Consider the following 22175-nt stretch of genomic DNA (forward strand, 5'->3'; position numbering starts at 1 on the left):
TTTCTGTTCTTATTTGCCCACCAAAGACATCCATTATCTTAGTTATTAAATTATAGAGTGTCGGTTCAAACTGTTGACGTAATCTTATTGTATTAATATTAATAACTTAGTCGGTTCTGAGATTTTGCCTTCTTCATATTTGTAACACTACCGTCCACGAAGGATACATTGTTATTTAATTTCTATTAATTTTTAACTTTTTTCTTGTTTCAGCTGTTGGGACAGAATGTTATGAACAAAATGATTACGTTTTCTATGATATGTTTCATTTCTTGTTATTGTTTCATCATTCAACTTTGTTGTAGACGGCCCCAACGTTAAATATTATATAATAAGTTATTTTTATTTTTTAATTTGTTGTCATCCGGCCACCCAATAAGCAATTATATTAGGTATTACGACCATTATCAATTAGTTATATCAAAATATGTCATTTTAATTTTGCATGCTGTAAATGTAAACGCTTGATTTTATATACTAATTAATTTGAATTTTCAAAACGAAAAAACAACCAGTATCTCTATTAGATGTCTGCAGTTCAAAAATAATGCTGGGATTGTTGGTTTTCGACCTTATATTTTCTGCTGAAGCTTCATGACGGTTCGACAGTATAATACCTCTCTGGAACCTATTTGTACCTGTTCAAAGATTGAAACCCGAAGGTGAGTTGTTGGACTTATTTAATATTCTCGTAATATCTCACTGCTTCCCTAATTACCCCTACTTGAGCGAGTGCTTGTGAACCACATCAAAACCCTGATTTATCTTACACGACGATTAATCGCACGAGTTGTCTTTCCCGCAAAAACTGCAAACTGTGCAGTAAATCGTGGTGTTACTGTAATGGTCTTGCTGGTGAATACCATGATTACAATGTTAAGTTATGATAAAATTCTTGTAACCTTAACACCATTACGCCCACTTTGAGTTGACGAACAGGAGAAAAAATCATATCTTGGGATATGCCGATATTGATCGATTCATCTGTTGTCTTTGAATAAGAGGTGAGAATTAATTTTAAATATATCGAAATTGGTATTACTTTGTTTCTTTGTTGGGCTTCATAGAATCCTCTTCGGGGCCATCGAAAAAAGTCGCCCCCCGGACAGTATAGAAAACTGTTTTATCACACTCCAATCCAGGCAAGGAGTTTCCTTCCGACGGCTGTATCCTGGAGGTGGAGGCTGTCCGGAAATGATGTGACAAAGGTTCGTTTTAAAAGCTGCTTTGAATTGCATAGGATCCCGATGTGTGCATATGTGTTGGGATTACATTCCATAATCAAGGTCAGTGACTGTCAAAAGTTGTCATGTAGTGCTTGATCACGTTGACTGCTGGACTTAGCAAGTATATGGGCCACAATGCATTTTCGTCAGGTCTGAGAGTCCACGAGAGAACTGGATACCAATATCATTGGGCCATTGCAATGCAGACTTTCCCATGTTGATGATTACAATACGTTATCTTCTTTTTGCAAAAGGACATCAGATCTAGGGCCTTTAAATCTTGCCAGTAATTTGAGGTGCTGGGGCCCATTCTGAATCCCTTCTAGTGTGGGGATTTCCTTGTTCTTAGGAGCAATTCACAGAGGACATCTCAGCAATACTTTAAATGGACTTCAACGAGAGACTTGATAGAGTCATCAGGGCTGCTTTGTCTCTCGTTTGAAGCACTTGCACCCCATGAAGCAACTTTTCCTGCAACGTTCAGCTATTTCCTGTTGACGTGTGGGGACCAGATGAAAAGTGGAGTGGTCCGTTGATTTCTCAGATGAGGACATTGGTGACGCATCAAATTCCTCCTTGGGTTGCTGCGAGATGCGGGATCTGATTTGATCACAGGAACTATCATGCCGGCTTTTCGATCTTCCGTGGTTAATGTACACAACAAATTAATTTACCATGAACAAAATTGGCCATTCAAACAGGCGGATCTCAAAAAATCTTAATTTCGTGTAAATCCTTTTCGAGCATCTTAACGCTCAATATAACTTATATCCGACAATACTTTTCTGTAATAAGTTGGATTTCGATAATAGTTGTCAAAGAATAAGGTAAATACTGGTAGGAGTGCAATAATAGGCAAATTACATGATGGGGGCAGGGTGTGGGCCGCGCCACAAAAACCGAGGATGCCTCTGCAGGAATGAATTTAAGGTCTTTAAATCATAAGAGCTGGAACACGCCATGAAACAATTTCTTGGTATAGAAGCGCTAAATATTATGGCGCGTACGTACGTGCATACATGTGCGCGCTGCCATGCACGGCTGTTACGTTCAGGAGGGCGATTTCTGCGATTTTAATCAGATAGGATTACCCTAGGATTTATCCTAGCGCGTCCGAGATATCTCGCATTTTATTAATCCTTACGCCGATCCGGTTCCCCTAGGATACCTCCGATGAATTCCCATCGCCGATAGGATGTGTAAGTTCTGAGAGCCGATAGGATTTGCTCTCGGACCCGATAGGAAATTAAAAACCTATCGGATCCGAGCGCTAATCCTAGAGGAGATATGATTTAACAATTCCGAGTGCTGATAGGATTTGCTATCGGACCCGATAGGATACTCAAATCCTATAGAATCCGAGAGCAAATCCGAAAGGCGATACAATTTCAAATATCAGGACCGATATAATTGGAAGACGACGCATATATAACTGTAGGTTGAAACTTCATATATCATGCTTTCTGTCAGTTAACTTCAGGATCAGGTCAGCTTTAAAACCAACTTGGATCGATGTACATGTTTTCGGGCGCTGATCCCGAATCACCCCCCATGTTACCTGGAGACCTCACTCCTCAGGCTATTATGTTCATAATAGCGGAATGACAGGCTGAGCGCGGCCCAGTAACCCCCATGATACTATACAGGCAACAGGGTTAAAATGCTCCCCTGGCGAGATATTGGCGAAAAACTGTCTCGTTCACGTGATATGACCGTATATCGGTATAAGGAAGTTAGTCTAATTTCTCGTTAGGGTTAGGGTTTCAGCATATGCTTTTGTTAAGGATTGGGTTAGGGTTAGGGTTGGGATCAGATTATAGAGGGTTAGGGGTTTGAATAGTCGTTCAGGGCCAGCTGGACAACGGGTCGAAGAAGTCACGTGACAGTCGAGTGTAGAGTGATTAATCATCATCCTTCAAACACAGTTTCAAGAACGATTAAAATAATACGATTTTAAATGCATATTTAGGGCCTGCAATACAAGCAGATTTTGCGGAATAAGTGTAGTTGGGAAAAGAGATGCATACTGTATTCTCTCGAAAAAAAAATTCCAGAATTGAAATCTAGCAATGTGAAATAAATCCAGCAAGATTTTGTTGTGCAAATTTAATTTTAAAATTAAGGGTCAAAGGAAAAGTCCTGCAAAATTTTGCTGAAAATATGCTTACAGTAAAAGTAATAGCGTCTCACTCTCAAAGAGGGTGGATCATGCAAGGAGGGAGAATCTGGAAAATTTTTGGAAAATTTGTTTTAGGGGACGTTCACATATTACGTTATCATTTTTTTGAACATTTTTACCCACCCCCCCCCCCCCCCCCCCCCCCTCCGTAATCAGTTTTACACATAGCTATTGTGTCAAAATTACACTAGCGTAATCATTCGGAACGCTAGATTGTGGATTGTGTCCTGCTAATTTACTTGAAGATACTGAACGCGGTACAGTAGAGTAACCAGCAATGTTATCTGAATTTTATAAATTGGCAACTATCGACATCGTGCAGTTAGACAGCTGGCCCCTTTTCCAGATTTTAGGGGGGTGACCCCCTGCCACCCTTTTCCGACACCACTGGGCTTCAGCCATTAATAGAAGCATGTTCATGTTAGACACTTAAAACAAACTGCAATGAAATAGTTTTGGACAAGTTTTAAAGAAAAATATGCTCAAATATCCTTACTTTGGGGTCGTTCACATATTACGTAATCAATATTTTGGCAATTTTTACCCCACCCCCCTCCGTAATCAACTGTAAGCATTTGAAACCCCCCCCCCCTCGGCTGATTACGTAATATGTGAACGACCCCTTTGTGATTTTAATCGGCAAAAACTAATTCCCGTCATGGCTGATGGCAGGGGACACTATTGAGGTACTGAATAGTTGGATATGAACAAATAAAACTTTGATAAACCGAAAATCATCAGAATAGAAGCTTTTCTGCCGTTTCTTTGATCGAAATTTTACAGTTTTTACTGAATTTTTACTGAATAACCAATTAATGAGACTGTGGTGTAAAGTTGCTATTTGCCCCCTCCCGGCTCCCCCCCCCCCCCTTAAAATTTCTGGCGCCCCTAGAAAAGCTTTTTTTTTTTGGTTCAAAAAAAGAAAAAAAAATAATACGCCCCCATTCTACTTTTTAGCGCCACAGCCTTTTGTACCCAAATATTTTTGTTCATCGACCAAACGTTGGCCGGGATATGGTACATTTTACTGCCAAATCGGACGCTTTTTCGGGAAAAAAGGCCAACAATTAAACCCTCCTACATAGCGGGTTCTGTGGGGGCCTTGTGGGGGCCTTGGGGGAAAAATAAGATAATATCTCTTTGGACGTTTCAAAAGTGTTGAGTTTTAATTAGATTTTAGTATCGTATTATTCTGGCAAAATATTTAAGTGTATCCAATAAGTCTCTAATTGGATGATACTCTGATAAGTTATCATACTGAAAATAATGTGCAGCAAATAATATCACAGCGCAATAAACTCTTGCTCTTGACATCTCTAGGTAAAGAGAAAATATTCCTTCCTTATCATTAAGATCGTGTACCACAATAACTGCGGGGTACTCTACTGAATAACAGCTGTCGACATCAAACAACTCTATAGTTTTATCTGATATTCTCTCCATAGTCTTTATAATTGTCTTTTCGAGACTATCATAATAGCTGTCCACTATTATACCAATTTTAAAACCACTCGACAAACCAGAGATACATAATTTATCCAACTCCATATGCAAAATTTTCTCAATCAAACTGAAATCGTTCTTTTCCATCTTCTTTTCAACAACATGTATACTGGTGCGTGGCCCATGTATGAAATGGCCCGGTTTCATTATTGGTAAAACATTGTCTATATTGTCTGCAGTCTCCTCCCCAGGAACTGATAATATCAACTGATCTCTTAGCTTTGATAAAATACCAGCTATATCAGTGGTATTTCTCAGATTCATAGACAAGGTTACAATATTTTCAGAAGGCATATCTTGTATGAATTTGTGCACTGCTTTATTTCCAACTTTTAAATGACACAAATGTGTTCTCTGTGTGAGATCACAAGCAATCCAGGCCAGGTTTGTCCCTGCTATTTTGGTACAGCTGTCTGCTATAAACTCAGCAGCCATGTCATCAAGATACAAATTAGCCTGACAATCGTCTATAAACACGTGGGTGTCTGTTCCTATCAGGCAGCCAAGAGCATTTTCAAAGTCTGAATTATCAAATACAATCTCCATTTTCACTATTACTACTTGGTTTTTCTCTCTGCTGTCTACTATTTTCTGTACTTTCATGTCTGCACTCTCCGATGAAAGTTCTTTCACCTCTAACACATCGTTGCTAATATTAGCTTTCTGAAAGATATCTTGAAAAAGTTGATGGTGTTTGTCGCTTATAGAGAAATAGAACAATACCACCTTGTTTTTGGGATTAGATCGTATCAATGTTATGATCTTAGCCAACAGAATGATAGTTTTCCCTGAACCTGCTGGCCCATTTAGTACCATCAGGTTCTGATCCCTTTTGAAGGCATCGTGCTGTTCTACTGTCAAGTTCTCTACACCTATAATATCTTTGAAGATGTTGGTATCCTGATCTATATTTGCATCTTTTATATCGGTAACTTTCATCACATTTGGATTTGGAAGACGTTTTTTGCTAAGAAATGTTATCCCCCCTTTCCTTAACTCCTCATCAATGTCAATTATACATTTCTGCAAACTACAATTCCTTCCTTCACATTGGTTTATATCAGTACACCACATGGCTACCAGTACTTCTTTTACCACAGCGTGTTTTAAGATAACATCTTCAGTTGCATCGCTAGATACAATACTTGTTACATTTGCAATCCACCACCTATTGAAATCGAGTAAGTCTTCTTCACATAATATTCTTGTTTTTTGCGCTTCATTCAAGTCCTGGAATTGGCCACGATTTGTGCTGGGAAACGCGGAGAAAGTAAGTATTTGTAAGCAGTCATCACTTGCTTCAGATTCGTAGATTATTTGTAGTAATTTAGGTTACGAACAACAAAAACGAAAGTAATAATTATGGTAAAAAAGGGTAAGAAACAAAATGATTAACAATCCAATTACCACAAAATACACTTCCTAATTACTCTGACTTATAACGCCCTACATCTACTGTAAAACACACGTCCTTACTCTACCCTTACTTATCACCCTCGTTAACCGTCTCTAACGGAGTCTTACCCTTAAACTAAACTTACATAACACTGCACTTTTAGCCCTCGCTGACCGTCCTTATATCAGGCCCAAATCCACTATAGTTCATTCTCGCTCTACCCGAGCCCGATTGTTGTTGACACGAACCCACTCGTGTTGGATTAACCCACGTGTTAACCCTGGCTACAACACAGCCTATTCCTGCTCTCCTGAGTTAACCAATGTTGACTCTCACTACGCTTAAGCCAGACTGCTCATGTACTCCGCACAGTTCCACTAACTACAGTCCACAATAATGCTCTCTCCAGGACCCTATCGTAACAGGTCCTGGCTCCAAAGTAACCTACATCAATGGCCCTCGATTCGGGCAAACTCCATCTCCCTTCTGACCTTTCCACCGGACCTTATATAATGTCCTGTCCGTGGTTTTTCACCCGACCTCTCTAACCAGACTCACGTGCCCCTGCTCACACCTTTGGCAGCTGGTCTTATCTCCCACTAAAGCTTCATTGTCCCGAGTCCAGGTGTTACGACTATTCATCTTTTTACCAAAGCTTCCTGTCTGATGACCTCTGAATCCATAGTTTGTTTAGAACTCACATCTATCTTTGACTCTCTATCTACACAAAGGCTTTACGTCTGAGTTCTCCTAGAACCATTGTCTCTCCTCCAGAGTGACATGTTTCTCGTCCGTCCAGGTGAGGTCCAACCCACAATCTCCATTGTATTCTCTTTCTCTAACTTTCCCTAACCACAGACCAGAACTGGATGTTCCACTTCCACTGCCTTATTACACAATACTGCCTTATTACACAATACTTGCCTTATTACACAATACTATCTAAAATCTATCAAATAATATAGATCAAATAATCACGGCTTACACAACTTTACAAAATATGATCTTTTTTAGAACTTTACTATAATATGTAGTATAATAATTTAATAGAACATCTCGTACTACAGACTATATTCCATATCAGCTTCTATTCGCTCAATATTCACGGCTAACACAACTTAGAACTTTACTATAATAGTGCATATAATAACTTTATAGAAAATCTCGTACTACAGACTATCGTTTCAGTACTATCTTTAACTCACTTTTCAAAATTCTTACTCTACCAAACTCATTACTCTGTCCCAGAACCAAATAAAATTGTTCTTTTTTGAACACCATGACGGGCCATCTATTCACTGTTCATCTTCATATTATGTTCTATTGTCTATATAAGTATAATGCTTGACTTACTTCACTCCGTCTTAATTATGTCTGACTCTGTACAACATGGCGAAATCAGTTCTTCTGACGATCCCCCTGCTCCTCCTCCTCGTGTCACTTTGTACTTTATGTCGGGTACTTTTCCCCACTCCACCTGTTGCCCCGACAGCTCCGACTTCGAATCCAAGTTTTCCTATCCAAAATGATATGGTGAGCAGCTCCTCTCCGGATGATTAGATTCGCTCCCTATCTTCATTTCCAGGTATGTATTGATCAGCTTTTCTCCACCGCCCCTGGGGGATGATAATCCCCCATAGTTATTAAATCCAGTCTAAGCTTACTTTATAAATTCATTACTCTTCCACATCTATCAAATCTTTTCGTTTTTAAGTTGGAAGAATAGCGTAAAACCTTTTGGATCAACTGCTCCTACTAGAATGTATTTACAACCTGGTAAGTCTCCAAGTCTCCGGGTCTCCTCCCAACATCGTTCCATTGTTTCTTTTACTGTGTATCTCTCTTGTTTCACTGGTGTTCCTCTTAATTATCAACCTCTCTGCGTCTCTCTCTTCTTCTCACACCATGTCTCCGTCTTCCACTCGTTTTCCAACATTTTGTACAGTCCCCTGTATTATCGTACTGTCCTCCCCTCCAGCTTTCCATATCTGTGTCTTCTTCTAATGTTTCACGTGTCTCCTTCTAATGTGTCACGTGTCTCTTCCCAATGTCTCCATGTGTCTTCTTCCAATGTCTACATGTGTCTTCTTCCAATGTGCTCACGTGTCTCCTTCACAGGTCTCCATGTGTCTTCTTCGTGACCTCCAATTCATCTGTCATCCAATCAGTCTCCGATCCATGTTTCTATGTGACCTCCAAATTCCAATTCATCTGTCATCCAATCTGTCTTCGATCCATACTTCCATGCGACCTCCAATCCATGTGTTCTCCAATCTGTCTCCGATCCATGCTTCCATGCGACCTCCAATCCATCTGTCATCCAATCTGTCTTCGATCCATACTTCCATGCGACCTCTAATCCATGTGTCCTCCAATCTGTCTCCGATCCATGCTTCTATGTGACCTCCAATCCATGTGTCCTCCAATCTGTCTCCGATCCATTTTTCTATGTGACCTCCGATCCATCTGTCATCCAATCTGTCTCCGATCCAATGCCTCCGATCCAATGTCTCCTTGTGTCTCCTTCAAATGTTTCTCCTTCTAGATTTACCCTGGAATAATGGTTAATGCTTTGTCACCACTCGCCATGTTCCAATAGTATTTCCACTATTTGCCACTAGTATTGCCACTGCAATGTCAATATCTCCAAATTGATTTACGTGTCTCCTTCCAATATCAGTACTCACCACGGTCCAACAGCACCTTTATAATTACCTCTAGTATCGCCAGCGCAATATCTCCTAGTGCCTCGATGTGTCTATTTCTAATACAACCTCTCACCCGTCACCAATCACCATGCTCCAATAGTAATTCCACTATTTATTACCCCTCACCATGCTCCAATAGTATTTCCACTATTTATCACCTCTTACCATGCTCCAATAGTAATTCCACTATTTATTACCTCTCACCATGCTCCAATAGTGTTTCCACTATTTATCACCTCTTACCATGCTCCAATAGTATTTCCACTATTTATTACCCCTCACCATGCTCCAATAGTAATTACACTATGGTCACCTGTCACCATGCTCCAATAGTAATTCCACTATTTATCCTCTCTCACCATGCTCCAATAGTAATTCCCCTATTTATCACCTCTCACCATGCTCTAATAGTAATTCCACTATTTTCCTATCTCACCATGCTCCAATAGTATTTCACTAGTCACTGCTAGTATCACCACCTCCAATAGTAATAACACTAGTCACCACTAGTACCACCACCTCCAATAGTAATTCCACTAGTCACCACTAGTACCACCACCTCCAATAGTAATTCCACTAGTCACCACTAGTACCACCACCTCCAATAGTAATTCCACTAGTCACCACTAGTACCACCACCTCCAATAGTAATTCCACTAGTCACCACTAGTACCACCACCTCCAATAGTAATTCCACTAGTCACCTCTCACCATGCTCCAATAGTAATTCCCCTATTTATCACCTCTCACCATGCTCCAATAGTAATTCCACTATTTATCCTCTCTCACCATGCTCTAATAGTAATTGCACTATTTTCCTATCTCACCATGCTCCAATAGTATTTCACTAGTCACTGCTAGTATCACCACCTCCAATAGTAATAACACTAGTCACCACTAGTACCACCACCTCCAATAGTAATTCCACTAGTCACCACTAGTACCACCACCTCCAATAGTAATTCCACTAGTCACCACTAGTACCACCACCTCCAATAGTAATTCCACTAGTCACCACTAGTATCAAATTGGAACTATTTGCAAAACAAGCAACTGAGCAAACAACCGCTACTACCTCGTTTAATAGAGGAAACTGAATACTTTTTATAAAACTCGCAAACTATAACTAAACATTTAACGACAGCCACTCTATATGTATCTTAGATCATGGCTCAGCCCCAGGTGCTCTTATTATATTAAACACACAGCTCAGACGTAACACGATATTATACTTCAACCTAATATAAATGTTTCAAGTGCACACAAGTACAACCATAACTTTCTATCTTGCACTTCACTCACTTAATACAATACTCACCTGTCCGTTACATTTCTCAGCCCTGTATTTCTCGGCTTTTACTATCATTATTAAACCAGTGTCTCACACAGTCACTTCTTGACTTTAACTACAAAACTGCTTTCGTATCATCATATTCGAATATTCGACCTGCTAATTTATCACAGTCTTCACATAAAAAGCAGTACTATAACTATAACTAGTTTCTTTCATCATAAAAAATACCATACCCTGGCACCCCCCAAAACATAAAACGCACTCAAAACGTACCACGTTTTAAAACTAATACACCGCGTAAATTCACTAGTGACGTCACATCTCTCCGAATAACCTCCCTCTCCCTTTCCAATGCTAGCCTCACCCGGGTCTCTTTTATATAAATTTCATCTCTCTCCCCATACCTCTCTCGCCCACTCCAAACTCCCCCTCTCCAAACTCCCCCTCTCGCTATCTTCCATAATATAAACATTCGTAGCGCTACAAAAAGAAAACAAGTCTGACACACAACAGAACGATTCAGCAGGCAGACACTCCCACTGAGGCTCTGGTGGCTGAAAGTATGTCAAGTCTGCCGTCTTAAAACTTAAAATAAGAAACAGTAAACCATGAACTGCTCACGTACCCCCCTCGATAATAATCATAACACTCTCTCGATAAAATCTCTCAACGGACTGATATTTATTCCTCAAAATATCTCCTCAGTCCCTCCTAACCTGTGCCCCTCCGGTATTTAACCTCCCTTCCCCTCCATGATGAAAGAAACCCAAAAATATCATTTAAACTTCACATTTAACCGTGCCTTCATTTACTGCTCTTGCACTGCACTAATCTGACAACGGTACCTGGCAACACTGTTACAACATAACGTAACTATACTCCTCACACCTGTCAATTCACTCTTGAATAATAAATAATCTCCTCCCTACCTTAATTAAACTACAAACAATCTATCCTATAATAAAATAGGATCCTACCGTTCGCGCCATTTGTAAGCAGTCATCACTTGCTTCAGATTCGTAGATTATTTGTAGTAATTTAGGTTACGAACAACAAAAACGAAAGTAATAATTATGGTAAAAAAGGGTAAGAAACAAAATGATTAACAATCCAATTACCACAAAATACACTTCCTAATTACTCTGACTTATAACGCCCTACATCTACTGTAAAACACACGTCCTTACTCTACCCTTACTTATCACCCTCGTTAACCGTCTCTAACGGAGTCTTACCCTTAAACTAAACTTACATAACACTGCACTTTTAGCCCTCGCTGACCGTCCTTATATCAGGCCCAAATCCACTATAGTTCATTCTCGCTCTACCCGAGCCCGATTGTTGTTGACACGAACCCACTCGTGTTGGATTAACCCACGTGTTAACCCTGGCTACAACACAGCCTATTCCTGCTCTCCTGAGTTAACCAATGTTGACTCTCACTACGCTTAAGCCAGACTGCTCATGTACTCCGCACAGTTCCACTAACTACAGTCCACAATAATGCTCTCTCCAGGACCCTATCGTAACAGGTCCTGGCTCCAAAGTAACCTACATCAATGGCCCTCGATTCGGGCAAACTCCATCTCCCTTCTGACCTTTCCACCGGACCTTATATAATGTCCTGTCCGTGGTTTTTCACCCGACCTCTCTAACCAGACTCACGTGCCCCTGCTCACACCTTTGGCAGCTGGTCTTATCTCCCACTAAAGCTTCATTGTCCCGAGTCCAGGTGTTACGACTATTCATCTTTTTACCAAAGCTTCCTGTCTGATGACCTCTGAATCCATAGTTTGTTTAGAACTCACATCTATCTTTGACTCTCTATCTACACAAAGGCTTTACGTCTGAGTTCTCCTAGAACCATTGTCTCTCCTCCAGAGTGACATGTTTCTCGTCCGTCCAGGTGAGGTCCAACCCACAATCTCCATTGTATTCTCTTTCTATAACTTTCCCTAACCACAGACCAGAACTGGATGTTCCACTTCCACTGCCTTATTACACAATACTGCCTTATTACACAATACTTGCCTTATTACACAATACTATCTAAAATCTATCAAATAATATAGATCAAATAATCACGGCTTACATATTTTGCACTGTTCTTTGCTTACTCCATCAACCACTTGGTCCACAAGACCCTTTACCAAACACTCTGTTCTCTCTCGTTGTTTAAGTGAGTTTTTAAATGTTCCCTGTAGCTCCTTCCTCTTCTCTTCCGTTACTCCTCCAGTTGTTTGGGGGATGTTTTTCACCTCAATAATCACAACATAGTTCTTGCCGACAACTACAAAGTCGCATTCCGATTTATCAGATGCTTTTCCTTTGCATTTACCACAGCTTCTTCTGTCATGGGTTTTATCGCACAGTCGATACTGATGATGGGTGTACTCAAACCCATGGAGAACTGTGACCCCCTCCGGCAACTCCTCCAAAACACGATACACTCTAACTTCAGCCTCGTAGTTTACCTGGAGACGCTTTTCTCCCTCAAACTGACTGCTCGATCCAACTTCTTCGTCTCGGTAGACATCTATGTATGTCTGTTTGGGCGCAGGAGGCAACATTATCGCTTTATCTTTGAATGTGCAGTGCTTCTCAATTATTTCTTTTCCTTTTACTTTGTAGTCCTCAATTGTGTTCATCGCTGAAAACAAACTCTAATAAAACTTGCTGCTAAGTTATATTTGGAGTAATTTAACAAAATGTTTGTTTTGAAAAGTTATTTTTATAATCATGCCTCATGCCTGTCTTGAAATCTATCTTTTGCAATTTGTAGTATACCGTCATCAATGGGAGCTCTCCCTTTCTGTTTCCTTTTCTTTCCCATATCTTGCCTTTTCCAGTGATGCTATTGTTCTTTGTAAAGACCAAAACAAGACGCCGACCTGCAAAAAATTTCTAATTAGCAAAGTAAATTAATGTCCGACACAATTCCCAAATGATACACATGTGATAGTCTGTTGCTCCTGAGGTGTATAACGTGTTTTCAAACTGTCGGTTAAGGGACTTAAAAGTCAGTTTTGATGTTAAGCCAATGTTATCCCAAACTTACCGTATTTAAATTTAAACAACACACCAACACTCTATAAATAAACATAAAATATCATGTACATCAAGACAAGTACAACAACGAAATAATGATATTATGCAATATTATGCAATATAGTTATGTGTGTAGCTACTAGCTACTAGCTATGTCACTACTCATTACGGCTCTTCTTACAAGGAATTAGATGATGTGCGGTGAGAGAATGTGTGTAACGTGGGTCTCCTGATCAGTACACGAGGTATGTGCGGTGAGAGAATGTGTGTAACGTGGGTCTCCTGATCAGTACACGAGGTATGTTAGGTGAAATAATATGCTTCTCCTCTGATGGAAATAAGAACGTAATATATAATTATTTATAGGTTTTGGTTTTGGTTTAGGCAGCAAATTATTATTATTAGGTTGGTACACTTAATTTTATTAAGCTTTTATCTCCGTTCCGCATAATACATATATATGATATAGAGTAAACTCGAGTACATTTTTATTACTATCAGGACTAATACTGGGAATATGTACACACGGTGCAACGTAGTCTTTGGATATTCTGTTTAAGTGGTGTGGAAACTAGAGTAGAATTTCTTAACGATCATTAATTTGGGATTTCAGCAAACGCTAAAATATTCTTGCCATTCTTCTCATTGAGATCATTAAAACATTTTATTACATATATTAAAATTCGAGATAATTTTGGATGATGATTAATCACTCTACACTCAACTGTCAACTGCCACGTGACTTTTTCAACCCGTTCTGCGTTCTCTAGCTGCATGAATTACGACTATTTGAAACCCTAACCCTCTAATCTGATCCCAATCCTATATACTAACCCTAACCCAATCCTTAACAAAAGCATATGCTGAAACCCTAACCCTAACGAGAAATTAGATTAACTTCCTTATACGGCCGGTCATATCACGTGATCGAGACAGTTTTTCGCCAATATCTCGTCAGGGGCGCATTTTAACTCTATGTCATGGGAGGTAATTCAGGATTTGATTGACGATTTCAACCCTTTCAGATCGTTGCTCTGCATGCAGCCAGCAGAGCAACGATCTTGTCGATGCAAAGCAAGAATGCTAATTTGCGCGGCGCGTCGAAGTCCTCCAATTCGGGATCAGCGTCCAAAAATACAGGTGACAGGGTGGGCCAAAAGTTAGTACCCATATGTTGGGTCTTATACCTCCGCCGTGTTATATTTGAGAGTTGTTGCTTTCAGATGGCATACTGTACCTATACTTTGTCAAAATGAAAGTTTAAAATCAAAAATGAAATCGAAAATCTTTTAAATGCGCTTTGGTTAATGGTTATGCGAAGTTTGAAATAAGTTACTGCATTGCAATGCTTGACCATTGTTAATGGTCTGGCTTGGCGCGCGCTACTTCGTAGCACGTGCCATCGGGCTTACATTTCGAGAAGCAAGCGGCGCGCGCTACTTCGAAGAAATTTGAAATTTAGACGAGTAACATCCGTCAACCCGGCGCTCGCTATTCCGTAGCACTTGCCCTTAATTGACGATGTCAATTCATCGCAGCTCGGCGAGGCACAGTAGCGTATTTCGCCGATCTTGTTGATACATGTTTCGTATCCAAATATCAGAGATATTATTTTTCCGCCTTCGGCGCCTCACAAATATTGCAACTTGGTTAAAAACAATGCATTTAACTGTTTTGGTGGCGCGCGCGCGCCATCTCAGTCAATTACTCTCATATTTGGTCAAATAGGATAATAGGGACGCAGAATATGCGTCCCTCTAAAAAGTCCGATTCCCTTCATGGTATGCCCCTTTTTCCGCCTTCGGCGGCGCGCGCTTCGCGCGCGAAAAGTGGCATGCAACGTATGTCAACGATCTTGCTGTGAGAAGCCTCATTGAGTGCGCGGCGCGGTACAATAACGCATTGCGCTACAACACTTGCCTTTACCTTGACCTCGAGCTATTATTTCGAGAATTAGAAACCAGCGCGTGCTACTTTGTAGAAATTTAGACGCGTATCAGTAACATTGAACATGTATATGTTTATAAGTATAACCTTTCAAGAAGCGCGCCGAGTTGGACTCGTCGCGTCGACGGTCTAGGAACACATATTTTAAAAGTGTCACTCGCACTCTTTAAAGTACAGTAACATCTGTTTGCTCTATCCAGAGCCCTTTCGCTTGCAGTAGCGCGCGCCCGCCTCACGGCGGTGAAACAAGCGCGCCCGAAGTGGCGCGAAAGCACATGGTTAGGTGAAACATTGACGGATGTTACTCGTCTAAATTTCTTCGAAGTAGCGCGCGCCGCTTTCTTCTCGAAATGGCCTGACGGTAAGTGCTACGAAGTAGCGCGCGCCGGGTCAAATCATTTACAATGGTCAAGGTGAAACATCTGTCAAAGGTGATGTTACAATTTAATTAGCTTGATAGTTGCTCTATCCAGAGCCCTTGCGCTTGCAGTAGCGCGTGCCCGCCTCACAGCGGTAAAAACTTGACTTGTGAAACAAGCGCGCCTGAAGTGGCGCGAAAGCACATGGTTAGGTGAAGCTTGATAGGGTTGGCATCGTGATTGATTGACGATGTCAACCCATCAAAATCGTTGCTCTGCAAGCAGAGCAACGATCTCGACGGATTGACATCGTCAATCAAAGCAACGATCGTCGAAACAAGAATGCTATTACTGGGCGGCGTTGGACTTGGAGGACTTCGCCGCGCAAACTAGCATTCTTGCTTCGCATCGATCATTGCTTCGCAGAGCAACGATCTCGATGGGTTGACATCGTCAATCAATGGGCGGCGCTCAGCCGCGCCTGTCATTCTGCCGAATCGCTATGATTATTGATTATGAACATAAATATGATAGCCTGGGGTTCCCAGGTATTAGGTAAAAATGTTAGTTTAAATCGTCAAAGCAAGAATGCTACTTTGCGCGGCGCGTTGAAGTCCTCCAAGCATTGTGAATTTGATTGACGATGTCAACCCATCGAGATCGTCGATGTGAAGCAAGAATGCTAGTTTGCGCGGCGCGTCGAAGCCCTCCAAAATCGTGAATCAATGCAAAATGTAGCATATTTAACAGGCTCCTCTCCTCTGTTAGTGTTTCAATAGGAAAGCATAACAATCAACTGCATATCACGTTCAACTATATATATTTATATTAACTATATACGTTGTCGCTTCGCGCACTGTCATGCTGTCTTCGACGAGATGCCGCGAGAAACTGTTTTTCAAGGTGTGACGTCAGGGTTCTATCATGTATCAGATACCTCAGTTGGATTGGTCGTTCACATATTACGTAATCATTTTTACCCCCCACCCCCTCCGTAATCAGTTTTACACACAGCTATTGTGTCAAAATTACACTAGCGTAATCATTCGGAACCCCCCCTCAGCTGATTACGTAATAATATGTGAACGACCCCTTAGGGACTAGGGTAGAGGTTTTAAATAGTCCGTCGGGTCCAGTGTTATAGTGATTTGTCATATTGATTTTCAATTTAGTTAATACACGTCATTTCGAATTATCTGTGATCTAACTTTGAGATCGGAGCATGTTATTGACGAAGACAAAGAAAGGAATATTTTAATAAGCGAATAAATAGTTTCAGCGTTTAGATCTTATCACTGTAACAAACCAATCCATTGAAATTCTTAGCCAAGCGCTTTCCTTACATTCATAATCATAGATCTTTAAACTTAACATGTTGTTTACTATCAAGCTCCTACGATAATATCACATCATCATTGATCATCAACACATTCTGATCAAAAACGATGAACATGTTAAGTAAATATCAGATTCCTCGGGAAATACAAAATGGCAGGAAAAATCATCCTATTACAAATCGGGAGATATTTCTTCGAAGTACATTCGAATTATTTAATGTGCCTATTAAATTTAGATCGTAGAAAAGATGGATACAAAACTCTACAAAACCGTGAGTTACAAATATCAAATAAAAACGTACAGTTGCTTGTTTGGATAAAACACGAAAAATATCTCAAATATCTGGTCACTTCCATGATAGAAACGGGCAGATGAGATGATGTTTTATTTTTCACCCAAAATAGTAGGATGCTTCTTATCATAAAAACCATAAACTTAATAAAAACTCCAGTAACAAATAAACTCATTAAGCCCCAAAATGTAGCCTTAAATTTGGCTTCTGCTATCTTTCAGGGAAAAAAACTCATAAGACCTTCTCTATCACAATATGTAACGTAAACCCATAAACTTGTAAATCGGAAAAACGTTTCCATAACGACATGAACGTGACGTCACTCGCCCTCACGGACCCGTCACAACGAGACGTCACACCTCAAGAATGTGACGTCATCAGATCACGTGACGTCATCACATTACATTCCCTCGGTCCTAGATGCTTCATCGAAATCTTCCACCAGAGCAGGGACATCGTCCTCGTCACCCTCAGGTATTGAGTCATGTTTCATCTGCTTTGGCAGTGAGCTGGACAGTCCCACTAGGTGCTGAATTATACCTGAGTGGGTAGGTACCATAAATTATACCTTAAATTGCTCCAAATATACCATGCTGCCACAAACCTAATGTTTTATGATTTGTGGAATCAGAAATTGAAATGGCAAATAACATTGTTTTTGCAGTACAAAGGAGGTTTGGAAAGCCACATTAAATATTATATAATGGTTACATTTGCCACATATTCTATTCTTGGAGCAAGGATGGCAAATACAAGCATATGGGAGAGTGGGTTCGGGAAAGCTCTAGTGTAATTCCTACACACTGGCTATTTGTAAAATAATTCACGGAGGGAGAAAGGGGGGGGGGGGGGGGGTTATTAATTATCGGAATCTGGTAAAGGTGAATAATGTGTGAAGTTGGGACGGGGACATACCTGGCAAGAGGTCTGAGATTGGCTTTGTTTCTGCGTTTCCAGAAATTGCGAATGTGTTCGCTTGTACTGTTGCTTGAACCTTAGGGTTACTAAAATGGATCACATTTCCATCTTCTTTGATTATGTTAACCTGAAATGTTAAATGTTTGAAACAACGCAGCCGGGGAATTGTTTTTTAAAAACTGCTACATGGATCATGAAAGTATCCTTACATGAAAGTATTCTAACTCCACCAAATCAAAAGCCCCGAATCACACAAAAGGTTCAATGACAGACCGCTAAAACACTACTAGCTCTTTACCCACAGTGGACTATACTTCGCTTTGCACGTACCTCTTCGATACCGGGGATATTGCTGACTTGAAGTTTCTTAAGACTAGTCTGCAGTTTCTTGTCGTCTGTACCCACACTCTTGTGAATAACTTTCTTCTTCCTTCTTACTGTACCCTTACCTGGGAGAGAATAGTATTTAGAGGTAAACGCCATGAACCAGGCCCTGATTTTAGATAGTCTTGGAAGTAAACCAAATCAGATGTTGTGAGTCCTATCTGTGTTGTTTTTGGCGAACATTTTTCTGATTTCAATCAAATGCCATACAAACTCAACCGATAATACCTTTGAAAAAGAGTTTAAGAGACCCATGGTTTAATTAGCTAACTAAAAACTGTCCCGAACCAGTGCAGGCCACACACGCAAACAACATAGCAAACAACATAGCCCAATCCTTTTAATTAGATCAATGCTCGTCAAGTTGGGAGATTATGGACCGTGGTGAGTAGTTTTTAGCTAACACCAGAGATTCTTATCTTTTAGATCGTGAATCTAAAACTCATATCAGCCCAATTTTAGAATAACTCCTCTTCCACTTAAGCCCGGGCGTTTATAAATGCCCACAATATATTAAGATAAATATTACCTAGCTTAAAAACATTAATTAAGAAATACAGGGTGGCCCAAAAGTAACCCTGAGTTAGGAACTCCAACATTTTCAGACACATTTGGTTTGATAATTGAAGTGTTTTCCTAAAATTTCAAGTTGGTTGTTTACAACTAAGCCGAGTTATGACCCTTTTAAGATCTTTCGGATACGTGATCTCGGCACTTAATCTGTGATTTCGTCACCCAATCAGTAAACCCATTGCATTGGGAGCTATTCACTAGCGAGCAACAATGAGCCTCATTAGGCGGTACCGAGCATGTTGGGGGATGACGATCTGATCACTTTATTAAGTGAATACTAATTATGACATTCCTTAAAATCAAAATTCAATTTATAGCGCTTCGGTTGCTGTCCTATGAGCAGGTTCCTACCAATCAGACCATTAATTTGAGTAAAGAAATAACAGATTAAGTGCCAGGATCATGTATCCGCCAGATCTTAAAATGGCCATAACTCGGCTTAGTTGTAAACAACCAACTTGAAATTTTGGGAAAGCACTTCAATTATCAAACCAAATGTGTCTGGAAATTTTGGAGTTCCTAACTCAAACCGTTCTCACTTTATGGTGACGAAATAGAAAAAGAGGGAGTGGTGTGCCACATCCTCTTTAATCCTCTGAAATTTTAAAGCAATTCTGATACCAATTACGTGAGTTACTAAAGGGTTGCGTGTGGGTAGTACTAGTTACTTTTGGGCCACCCTGTATCAACATTACATTAAATATATCAACATTACAGTCTGACTGTTACCTCCAGTTCGTACGTGCTGCTGCATCTTAAGGAGCTTCTCTTGATCTATCATTACCATCTTGATATCTGGTCCTTCACTAATGAATATTAATGATTAAGAAAGGGAATTGCGCATTATTTGAGGAGATATTGGAACGGCTAATGTACCATTCGTATAAAATACTCAATCATGAAATGATACCATGCAATGAGAATTTGATTGTTTTCCATATTTAGTGGATGATCATTCTAACCACAATCCAAAAACTTTACTCATGAAAATAACATGAAACAGGATTAAATTCCATAGTGATTGTGAGAGTCAAAGTCTTATGTATAAAGGACCAATCAAGTTTACACGTGTACGTGCTCATAGTGTAGAGTGTAGAGTGTAGACTACACTCTTAAATTACAGTCGTACCCATTATTTAATTATCACCATGCAGGTACACTATCGGGCGCAGAAGCACCGTCATATCTTTATATATGAGATTTGGAAATGTAGCCGGCTGATTGTCCAATGAAAGGGTCGCCTCCCCCAGCGTGGAATTACTGAACAGAGGGACAATAGCGGTGTTTGTGTGTCCAGGACGGCGAGGGGTTAGTGAGTGAGTCCAGATGTACTGGTCACGGACACAACAATGATGTCAGTGGGGAACAGTGTGATATCATAGGTCGGAGAATGGAAATATAACAATAGCCCCGTCCTCGCAAGATAATGCGAGGTACCAGAGACACAAGGAGTGGTGAGCAGGTCAAACTCTCATTTCAAAGAGATTTAATACAGATGGACCTACAAAGCGTGCCGGGAAAAAGGGATTTCTGAATAAATTGAGGATCAAAAAGCACACTGACTAGTGGAGAGTGAGAGTTTTTGTTTGTCTGGTGGATCAAAAAGGTATGAAAGCAGTGAAACTCATCCTAACACAGCGAAGCTGTTTTTACAATTGATAAACAGAAATTAAACATTTTTTCTTCAATATATCAAGAAAGCCGAGAGACTGAATTACTAGGTCCAAAAACATAAATCTTAATCAGATAAATATTAGACCTAAAAACACGATCACCATTCAGAATGACGAATATTGGCCAGTGTCATTACACGATGATATCGAGGGAGACAACATTTGTAACAGCCTCTGGCTTTCTTCTTTTAAGCTCTCATTAAATAAAAGAATTGGTAACCCTTGCATTCTACCCACGATTAAAACTAAAAGATTTAGAAATTTAAATATAATTTTACGATGCCCGTGTCTAATGGGAGTTGCTACAACTAAAATTACAATTTCTGCAATTTTAGGATAATTTGTGGATTATACATTTTTGCCAAATCATCACATATAATTCGTGAAGTTTCCCAAGAATTTTTTCAGCTGAGAAAAGGAAGATCATCATAATATTTGAAATATTTTACAAAAGACACGGGATTTTACATTTTCAAATATAATAGCAACCGCCATCCTTGCTTCATCACAATACTCTTCCATTTTGAAAAATAGCATCTTGATTGATAACAAAACATTTAAACAGAGCCTTCGTTTATCTTTGTTTTACTTTTTTGGAGTAAAAAAGTATGCTTATTGGTTATAGAGACCAAGGAATGATAATGATTTGAATTTTATAGAATCAAGAAATTCTAAACGGAGGCACAGTTTTGCGGCCAAATCTCCATCCTAGGTTTTCTTCTCTAAATCGATCTTTATAAGAGTGAAAAATTGCACACGGGGAAGGAAAACCTCAGATGATAAATTGAGCCGTTGAGAGTTGGGAGCTCTACAAGAACACACCAGTACATAATATATGCTTCTTATATTGGACTGTAATCACAAAGGTAGTACTCTAAGACGGGTTTTAGGAAGAAACAAAATGTATAAAGGTATTTTAGTAATTTACACTAAACTTTTAAAAACTTCAAGATAGCAACTGTATTTAGCACCGATCCCCCAAAAATTGCTCTTTAAAAGTGTTTTTTAGGTAACAAAAAATAGAATAATCGTAGTAAGAAATGAATCTTAAATTAAGTTTGGAACTTCTTCTTTTTGAGCAATTTTTGATGACCGGCCGGCTGTTCTGTACAACTATTTTAGGTATGTGGTTTAGTAAGACATGTAATATTTAACACACAGGATCGCTAAAGGGAACATAACTATTTTGCGATCATTAACAGGAAAATAGTGTAAACGTCGGGAGGAAAAACATTCATGATCTAGGAGTACCGATGTTTTTAATGTTGTAGGTCGAAGGAAGGCCCTTTTTAAGTAATTTTATCTCACAGTTATCCAAGTTTGAGTGATATAAATTC

General features: G+C 39.8%; 1 protein-coding gene across 1 annotated transcript; it reads right to left on the reverse strand.

Moving 5' to 3' along the window:
- Positions 1–16910: 16910 nt before the first annotated feature.
- Positions 16911–19980, reverse strand: LOC134819240 (transcription factor BTF3 homolog 4-like). The gene is made up of 4 exons (XM_063829060.1): positions 19895–19980; positions 18539–18657; positions 18206–18335; positions 16911–17830 (listed from the first exon to the last, which is right to left on the reverse strand). The coding sequence occupies exons 1-4, from the start codon at positions 19950–19952 to the stop codon at positions 17691–17693; spliced, it is 447 nt and encodes a 148-aa protein (XP_063685130.1). The 5' UTR covers positions 19953–19980; the 3' UTR covers positions 16911–17690.
- Positions 19981–22175: the final 2195 nt, after the last annotated feature.

The sequence above is a fragment of the Bolinopsis microptera genome, chromosome 8, assembly GCF_026151205.1.
Source record: "Bolinopsis microptera isolate Bmic1 chromosome 8, MBARI_Bmic_1.0, whole genome shotgun sequence".
In the NCBI taxonomy this organism is placed as follows: domain Eukaryota; kingdom Metazoa; phylum Ctenophora; class Tentaculata; order Lobata; family Bolinopsidae; genus Bolinopsis; species Bolinopsis microptera.

Excerpts from the sequence above, each read along its gene's own strand:
- LOC134819240 (XM_063829060.1), bottom strand. The coding sequence starts at position 19,952 with ATGGTAATGATAGATCAAGAGAAGCTCCTTAAGATGCAGCAGCACGTA. Across the intron at positions 18,658-19,894 it reads GCAGCACGTACGAACTGGAG|GTAAGGGTACAGTAAGAAGG; the intron begins GTAACAGTCAGA and ends ATTCTCTCCCAG. Across the intron at positions 18,336-18,538 it reads ATATCCCCGGTATCGAAGAG|GTTAACATAATCAAAGAAGA; the intron begins GTACGTGCAAAG and ends TTAACATTTCAG.